The sequence below is a fragment of the Aythya ferina genome (genome assembly GCF_964211825.1).
Source record: "Aythya ferina genome assembly, chromosome: 8".
Lineage (NCBI taxonomy): Eukaryota > Metazoa > Chordata > Aves > Anseriformes > Anatidae > Aythya > Aythya ferina.
The window spans coordinates 12,605,984-12,614,797 of record NC_140304.1 but is presented as its reverse complement, the minus strand read 5'-3'; the positions used below and the strand labels follow the sequence as shown (position 1 = coordinate 12,614,797).

Sequence of the window (8,814 nt, the reverse complement as noted above, 5' to 3'; positions counted from 1 at the left end):
GGCGGGCGGCCCTACAGCCGGGCGGCGGCCGGGTGGGCGATGTGGCGGCGGCGGGCGCGGAGCGGTGGCGGTGGCCGCGGTGGCGGTGGCCACCCGGGGGGCCGGTGGTGGCCCGCGGCGCTGGTGCTGGCCCTGGCGCTGCCCGCGGCTCGTCCCCGCGGGCTGTACTCGCCCAGCGACCCCCTGGAGCTGCTGGGGGCCACCACGGCCGAGGGCCGCATCCTGGGCTCCCCCAGCGCCTGGGCCGTCGAGTTCTTCGCCTCCTGGTGCGGCCACTGCGTCCACTTCGCCCCCACATGGCGGGCCCTGGCCGAGGACATCCGCGGTGAGTGCCCGCGGTCGCCCCCATAAATCCCCTAAATCCCCCCAACCCCCCTCGCCGGGACTTTTCGCCTCCCTCTGGGTCGGGGGGCGACGGGAGACCCCCCCGGGGGGAGCTGCGCCCCGGTTTTGTCACCCCAATTTGACCTCCGAGGGCAGGGAGCGAAGGGTGGGGGCAATAGGGTGAGCACCCCATCCCCTATGGGGGATCGCCGGGGATCCCGCTCCCTCTCTGCCACGGGGACCCTCGCCCCGTCTCGCCCCGCTGCGGGATGCTGAGCGGACTGAAGCCCGGCTGGATTTTGGACACCGGGACGCTGCTGTGCCACGGATGCTCACCCCGCGATGGGGTCTGACGGGGTCGGAAGCCGCCCCCGTGTGCTGCTGGCAGCGGGAAGGAGCCTGCGGGAAGGAGCCTGCACGCCGCCGTCCCCCCAGGTGGATTTTTGTAGGAACGGGCTCGACGGGCAGGACGCCGGCTGCGGGGCGCCGCGTGCCGATGAGTGCAGGAGCGTGCCTGGCCCCCGGCTGCCCCCGCGGCCCCGACGGCCCTTCCTGTCCCCACGTGGCACCGCCACCCTCGCGGCAGGGTGGCCTCAAGCTGGGCTGTTTATGAACCCAAAAGGAGCCATTTCGGAGGTTTTGGTCTCCATTTTGCTGGTTGAAACCTGTAGATCCTGCTGGTTGACGTGCCCATGGACCTTCCCCGGGGACACCGCTGGACAGAAGGGTCACGGACGTCATCTCCTTCCCCTGCCTGTCTCTCACACTGGAGCATTGCCGGCGTGTTTTTTGGGCCCGTTTCCCCGGGCGAGACGAGCCGGAGCCCAGCTCGCCCACTGTGCCCAGCCACGGCTCAGCCGTCCCTCCCCAGTCCCGGCAGCATTTGGGGCCCCGCGCCCCATCCCGCTGAACCAGACGGGCGGGCGGCCGCGGGCAGAGCCGCCTGCACCCGGCCGGGGCAGGGCGTGCAGGGCTGGCGCCGCCTCGCCCGGCTCTGCCGTGGCTTTTGCCGCCCCAAAAAGTAGGGCACGAAACACCGGCCGGGTGAGCACACCCGGTGCTTAGGGCTCAAGGTGCTGTGGGGCCATAACCAGCCCCCGAGACAAGTGTTTGGGGCCACGGACAGCGTTACTGCTTGGATGGGGACTGTCCTTGGGTGCTGCTGGCTGGGGATACTGAGGGATCCCAGCTGATCGGCTCCGAGTTCTGGTAGAAAAGGTGTGGGCAGGGCTCCAGCAGGACCGAAAATACGCATCGTGGGGTGGGTGTTTCTTTTTTTGAAGATTTTTCCAAGCAAGCATTGATTGGAATGAGTCCCCTGAGCTTTGGGAGGCAAGAAAAGAGGCCAAGGTGCTTAAGCTGTCCTCGCCGTGTGCCGGGGCTGCAGGAGGAGGCGGAGGTGGGAGATGGAGACGGGAGGGATGCGGGGGACGGGGCCAGGCGGCGTGGGGCGTCTGCAGCCCTGCTGCAGGCAGCGTTGGCGGCAGGAGGATTAGCTCTGCCTTGGCCCCGTGCCTGGCTCTGCGCAAGCTCTCCGTGGCCACCGTCACCACCAGGAGGGACAGGGAGAGGTTTTCCCATCGCCGAGGATCGGCACTAAGCGACAGAGCTGGCAGCTCGTGCTCCCCAAAAGCAGAACATCCTCGAGGATGGCGATGCACAGGGATGTGCACGGGAGCTGCCCGAATTGTGGGGATGCTCCATGGGGCTGTGGCTGACCCCATCCTCTGTCCCCGCAGAGTGGAGGCCGGCGGTGATCCTTGCAGCCATCGATTGTGCCGACGAGGCCAACCAGCAGGTGTGCGCCAGTTTTGGGATCACCGGCTTCCCCACGCTGAAGGTAAGGCGAGGGTGGGGAGAGGCCCCTTGGCCAGTGCCCGCTTTTCACCCTGCTTTTCCCTGTGGCCTGCCCCTCTCTTGCTCAATGGGGCTGGCAGCACGACTGCACCAAAATATTCCCTTTGGGACTCTGCAGGCTGCTTCGCCCCGGGGCCGAGCAGCTGCCCCGGATGGGAACCTCTGCTGGCAGCAGCTGGCAGGGCACCATCCCTCCTCCTGGGCCCCTGCCCGGCCGCTGAGCTGTGTAAATACGCTGGCTCTCGGCACTTCCCACTGTAAACAGAGCCCCGTCCAGCACCTGCAGGGCAGGCAGAGCTCCCCAGGCGCTCCCCGGCCAGCAGGATGCCCACCGGGCAAGCAGGGCGAGCTGCCATCTCCTTGAGAAGGAGAGGAGGGGAGAAGGGATGGGTTTTTAACTCCTTGTTGCGCTCAGAGCTGGGTGCCAGGGCGGCCCCGTCCTCCATCACTTAATTAAAGCAGGGTTAATTGCAGCTCGGTGAGCTGGAACCAGTCGAACGCCCTGTGTGTGCGTGCAGCCCGCGGGGCCGGCTGGGCTCTGGCAGGACGGTGCTGCAAAAATCAGACTTTTTGGAGCAGTGAAACCCCTCCCAGCTTCCCCCTTTGCTGGGAAAGTGAGCGGTGTTGGGGCTGTGGGGTCCAGCAGGCTGACGGACCTAGCGCAGGGTCAAGATTTGGGGTGCAGGAGCTGCGCCCAGCCCTGCCATGGGGTCTTACTGGGTGGAGGGCGTTGCTGCTGCGGCCCCGCACCCCCTCGTCCCCACCTCCCTGTCGGAGCCCAGCGCCTTCTGCAAACAGCTCCCAGCCCGGCCTGCAAAGCAAACACCTACGTGGCACAATCTGGTTCCACAGGTGCCTCGGGATGCAGGAGAGGGCACAACCCGGGCAGGGCAGGGGTCACAAACCCTTCTGGTCCCTTAGTGGAAGCTCAGGAGCAGCAGGCAGCGGTTTGTAGGGCCGGGGCAGTCCCGGCTGCACCCCTGGGTCCCCTGGAGGTGCGCGCCGTGCCGCCTGGCAGTGCTCAGCATCCCTCCCCTCGGGGCGGGCGAGGCGCATCCGGAGCCGGGCAGCATCCGTCCCGTCCCGGTGACGTCCCACGCGCGGGGATGCCCGGCGAGGCGGGGACACCTCGTGTTTATCTGTGCTGTGTTCCTTCCAGTTCTTCAGAGCTTTCACCAAGAAGGCAGAGGATGGGATAAGGATTGCTAGTGAGTATTCAGGGCCTTTTAGCCATGTTCTTCCTTTTTTTTTGGGGGGGTGCAGGGAGTCAGGTCGCTGGTTGGCCCCTCAGGGAAGCCCCAGGGGACAGCTCAGCCCCGTGTCCTGTCCCCCCGCAGACCCCGCTGCCACCGTCACGGACCTGCGCCATGCCATCATCACCAACCTGGAGCAGAGCCTGGACACCTGGCCGCCCGCGTGCCCTCCGCTGGAGCCCGCGAGGTAGGGGCAGCAGGAAAAGGGGTTTTCCGGGGACATCCTGAGCCAGAAGCGGTCAGCCAGCCCGCCTTATTTTATGTTATTTTACTTTTAATTCAGCCTGGCTGGAAAGAGAGCAAGGTGGTGCCTGCGGAGGGAGCATTTGGCTTTCTGCAAAGCGATGTTTGGGCCAGGGTCATGCTGCAGTTCTCCATGTCCTAGCCAAGAAACAAAACACAACCCTTGTTCAAATTCATTGCTGTTTTGTTTTATTGTTTGTTTTTTTCCCCGTGGGTGAGCGCACAGCTCCCTCCTTCCCTGCCCACGCTTTGTTTTCTACCTCCTTAGTTGACCCTGCGGGCTTTCAGAGCCGATGAACCGGAGCAGAAAACAGGGCTGGAAACCTCAGCAGGGAGGAACAGGGGCTGGAACCACATCAGCGTCCTGTCCCCGATCCCTGCGGACAGGGACCCGTTGACGTGGGAGGGCGAAGCCCCCCGGTGGTGCCGGCGGGGCCACCTGCAGGACCCCCCAACACCACCACGCTCCTCTCTTGCAGCGCGGAGGAGGTTCACAGCTTCTTCCAGAGGAACGGCGAGCAGTACCTGGCGCTGATCTTCGAGAAGAGCGACTCCTTTGTGGGCAGAGAGGTGGGTGCAGCTGGCGTCGTCCCCGGTGCCTCCTCCTCCCGGCACGCGTGTGGCCAGGGAGGGATGGGGATGCTCAGCACCTCCAAAAAAAATCCCTGCTGCCCTCTGCCTGACGCTGGGGCCACTTGCAGGTGGCACTGGACCTGCTGCAGTACGAGAACGTGGCGGTGAGGAGGGTGCTGAGCAGCGAGGAGGAGCTGGTGCAGAAGTTCGGCGTCACCACCTTCCCCTCCGCCTACCTGCTGCTCCGCAACGGCTCCTTCTCCCGCCTGCCCGTGTGAGTCGGGGGCTTCCCCAGCGCTCCCAGCAGCTGTTTTGGGGTGGGAGAGGGTGGGCTCACGGCTCCTCCCTCCCTCCCTCCCCGCAGGCACCTGGAGGCGCGCTCCTTCTACACCTACTACCTGCGGACGCTCTCCGGCGTCACGCGCGGCTCCTACCGGCTGAACGTCACCGCCAGCGCTCCCAACGAGACCCGCGCGGCGCAGCCGAGGCAGGCTGACCGGTCAGAGCCCTTCCTGGGCATTTTGGGGTGGCAGAGGGAGGGATGGGAGGAGCTGACGTGTCCGTGGGCGGACCGGGGGCTGGGACCATGCCCTTTTGACCCCCCAAAATCAGAGTCCGGGGGTGCAAAGCGGAGCGCCGACGGGCGTCGCGTTGTGCCCCCAGCTCCAAGGTGTACATGGCCGACCTGGAGTCTGCGCTGCACTACTCGCTGCGGGTGGAGGCCGGCCGGCCGGCCACGCTGTCGGGAGCCCAGCTGGCCGCCTTCAAGTGCTACGTGGCCACACTGGCCAAGGTGAGGAGCAGCCTGCATTCGGTTCGGGGTGAAAAGCAAACATGGGGGTGGCGGAGGGTTGGGATGCCAGCCCTGTGCCCCCATCCGTCACTGCTCTGAAGCTGTGCCCTGCGGTTTGTGCCAGCCCCCGGTCGGTGAGAGCGGTGCTGGGGGTTTTATTTTCCTGCCCACACCTCTGTGTGTGGGTGCTCGTGTGGCTGGTGGTGCTGGATGGCTTCGGGTGCGAACGGAGGGGTGGGTGTCTGCGGGCTGAGCAGGCTGCGTGCCTGCAGAAGAGGCGCTGTCACCTGCAGCGGGTGGCAGTGGGTTTGCAGCTCCTGTCTGGGAGCTCAGCTCGGGGTCCTGCTCTCTGCTGGCTCCTTTGATAGCCTGGCAAAGGCGCTGCTGCTCTGCACGGTGCCGTGGAAAACCTGAAATCAGGCTCTCCTTTCTGGGGCTTGGCAAGATTCAAGCGCAGAGGAGCTCCGAGCCAGCAGGTGCGGTGCCACCAAGCACTGCATTTGGACCCAGATTTCTCCAGCAGATTTGAGTGAGCCCCTTCCCAGTCCGGGTTCTTGAATCCCATGGCACTGGGCAGATCCTGCTGTGTGTTTCCATCCCTGCCGTGTGCCAGGGCTTTCCCCAGGGACGCCGAGCCCGTGCTGTGCTGCCGTTCCCATGCTCATCCACAGGACGGAGCAGTGGCACCAGCATTGCTGCCAGCCCGGCTGAGCCTTAACTGTTGCATTCCCACGAGGAGCTGGAGGCAAGGAGCAGGGGGAACTGTGACGGGGAAGGAATGACAGCTGGAAAGCAAGGCATCGAGTGGTTAAAACCTCACGTGGAAGGAAGGAACAGCGCTTTGCAGCAGCAATGGTGGATGGTGGATGAATTCCTTGCAAATTTAGGGCTTGTGGTGTTGTTGGTGGGTCCAGGGAGGGTCTTGGCAAGGAAGGAGCAAAATGCTCCTTTTACTTCCAGCTGCTTTTCCTGTCTGCTGCTGTCTTTCTGGTGGCTGTGGCACGAGCCTGTCCCTCTGTCCATCCTCCTGCCACCAGCACTCACTCACGGGCTCCCCATCTCCCCGCCGTGCCTGCGGTTTGCGAGCGCTGCCGCTAATCGGCTTTGGCTGCCTCCCTGTCAGAGCAGCTTTGTGCCCTGCTCAGACGGCCGGGTGCTGGATCTCTGACTCTTTCCTCACCCGTTTTTCCCCCCGTTTCATCGCAGTACTTCCCCGGGCGCCCCTGCGTGCAGAGCTACCTGCAGACCCTTGATGGCTGGCTGAGGAACTGGACGGAGCCCGAGCTGCCCCGCAGCGCCCTGAAGGAGGCGGTGAAGAACAACCAGGACGTAAGGCTCCCTCCTCCCTTTTCCCAGTCCTCCCCATCCTCCCCGTCTCGGTCTCCAGCCCCGTCAGGCCCTGTCCCTCTGTCCTGCAGGCCTCCCCCCCGGCCGTGCTCCCCACCAACGTCACCTGGGTGGGCTGCAGGGGCAGCGAGCCCCATTTCCGCGGCTACCCCTGCGGGCTCTGGACCGTCTTCCACCTGCTGACCGTCCAGGCTGCCCAGGGCGGCCCCGACAAAGGTAAGGGCGTCCCTCCATGGGCAGGGGGACAGGGGGTGCTCTGTACCAAGGGGAAACTGAGCGGTGGAGGCTCTGCGGGGTCCACAATCGCTCTCTGTGCCCCCCAGAGCTGCCGCTGGAGGTGCTGGGCACCATGCGCTGCTACGTCAAGTACTTCTTCGGCTGCCAGGAGTGCGCCCAGCACTTCGAGGCCATGGCGGCCAAGTCCATGGACCAGGTGAAGGGCCGGGACGAGGCCGTCCTCTGGCTCTGGTCCCACCACAACGAGGTCAACGCACGCCTGGCGGGTAAGGGGGCCGAGGTGGGGAAGAGGAGGGGTGGCAGGGTGGGACCCGGAGGTGTGGGGACTGAGCCAGGCTGGTTTCCCAAGGGGAAGGGATCCGGGACATAGGAGCATCCCTCCTCATGGTGGAGTTGGCCAACAGCTTCGCTAAGATGGGGTCCCATGGGGGTGGGGACATCCCATGTCCCTCCCAGCCCAGGGGCTGGTAGCTGGTTGCATGGAGCCTCCCAAAACTGCCCTTGGAGCACCCATCCTCCTGAGATGTCCCTGTCCCCGTCCCCCTCTGCTCGCTGCTCCGTGGTGTCGGTACCAGCACGTGGGGGGCTGCAGAGGACCCCTCTCACCCGCTGCCCCTCCAGGTAGTGACACGGAGGACCCCCAGTTCCCCAAGCTGCAGTGGCCCCCGCCGGACATGTGTCCCCAGTGCCACAAGGAGGAGCGGGGCGTGCACGCCTGGGACGAGTTGGCCGTGCTGAGCTTCCTCAAAACCTTCTTCTCCCCGGGCAACATCGACCTGGACTACGCCGTCCCCGTCCCCCGGGCCGGGGAGGAGGCGGTGGTGGGTGCCAGGCTGGGCACGGCCAGCCCCCGGGAGAAGGAGGAGGAAGAGGAGAAGGAAAAGGAAGAGAAGGAGGCGGAGAAACCCGACGGGGAGGGTGAGACGGGGCGGCCGGGCTCCCCCGAGCTGCGTCGCCCCAGCATCGTGCGCAGGAACCCGCGGCTGCGGGAGGCGGGCGAGGACATCGTGGACCTGGACTCCTTCAGTGAGCAGCACTTCAAGAGCAAGGCACTGCGGGCAGCCGGCCGGCGCCGGCGGCTCAGCAAGCGGGACACCATCCCTCTGCACCAGGATGCCGGCTGGGAGCGCCTGCGGGCTCCGGAGACCCGGGAGGAAGAGGAGGAGGAGGAAGGAGGAAGCTTGCGGAGGAGCCCCTGGCTGCGGGTGCTCGGCTTGGGCTTCTCCCGCTTGGACGTCAGCCTCTGCATCGCGCTCTACTTCCTCTCCTCCATGTGCCTCCTGGGCATGTACACGTTTTTTCGGCTCCGTACCCGTGCCCGCAAGGGTCGCCCCGGCTTCCCCGTGGCCTGAGAGCGAGCGGGGGGACGGGGCAGCCCCTGGGATTTGAGGGCCCCCCCCCGCTGCCTCACACCCAGGGAGAGGTTTTGCTGCCTCTCCCAGGGCGGCGGGTGGAGGGTGATTTTTGGGGGGCGGGGGGTGGGAATGGAGGTGTGGCAGCGTCCCTCCCCGTGCTGCGGGGATGCTGACGGTGGTTGGGGTCCCGGCCCCGTGCCGGGGGCAGCCCTGTGGGGTCACACCACTGCTGGGGCCGGGAGCATTGGGATTTGGGGCCACCCCCCACCCCCAGGCGCTGCGGGGCAGGGGGGGCACTCGTGGGTCTCACCTGCGTCTCGTGTCCACCCCACACCCCCCGCTGCTCGCTCTCTGCTTGTTTTAGTGGAATAAATTATTTTTTGCCGACGGCGGCCCCGCTGTCTCGGCTCATCCCTAAATTTTCCCCTGCTTTTTGCTGCTGTGTACCCCCCCAGCTCCTGGTTTGTCCCCAAGGGGGGGGACAGGCAAGCAGCCCGTGCAGCGGGGCACACGCGGGGAAACCAGCTGGGAATGAACCAGCCCCGGTGCCGAGCTGCGGCTTGGTGTGGGGCAGGGATGCGGGAGCATCCCCGGGGAGGGGGACCTGGCCCCGTTTCCCTCTGCCCTTTTATCCTTGTTAGGAATCATTAAGGAAAATGGTTGTTTTCTGGGGCCGGGGCCATCTGCTGCGCTGGCGCTGCCTAAATCCCCCCTGTAACAAATTCATTGGGATTACGCTGCCCTCCCTAATCCCGGCCCTGCCCCCCGCCCGGGGGATTTAAAAGGATTAGAGCCCAGCTGATAATAAACTTTATTAAGGGGTGGGGGACGT

At 65.6% G+C, this 8,814-nt stretch overlaps 1 protein-coding gene across 1 annotated transcript; it reads left to right on the top strand.

The window, feature by feature from the left end:
* QSOX1 (quiescin sulfhydryl oxidase 1) lies at positions 1-8,401 on the top strand. Its single transcript, XM_084528648.1, has 12 exons — positions 1-325; positions 2,064-2,164; positions 3,341-3,389; positions 3,519-3,621; positions 4,157-4,247; positions 4,379-4,524; positions 4,615-4,749; positions 4,914-5,043; positions 6,250-6,372; positions 6,462-6,606; positions 6,714-6,893; positions 7,249-8,401. Exons 1-12 carry the CDS (start codon positions 40-42, stop codon positions 7,977-7,979), a joined length of 2,220 nt encoding a protein of 739 aa, XP_084384774.1. The 5' UTR covers positions 1-39; the 3' UTR covers positions 7,980-8,401.
* The last annotated feature ends 413 nt before the right edge of the window (positions 8,402-8,814 follow it).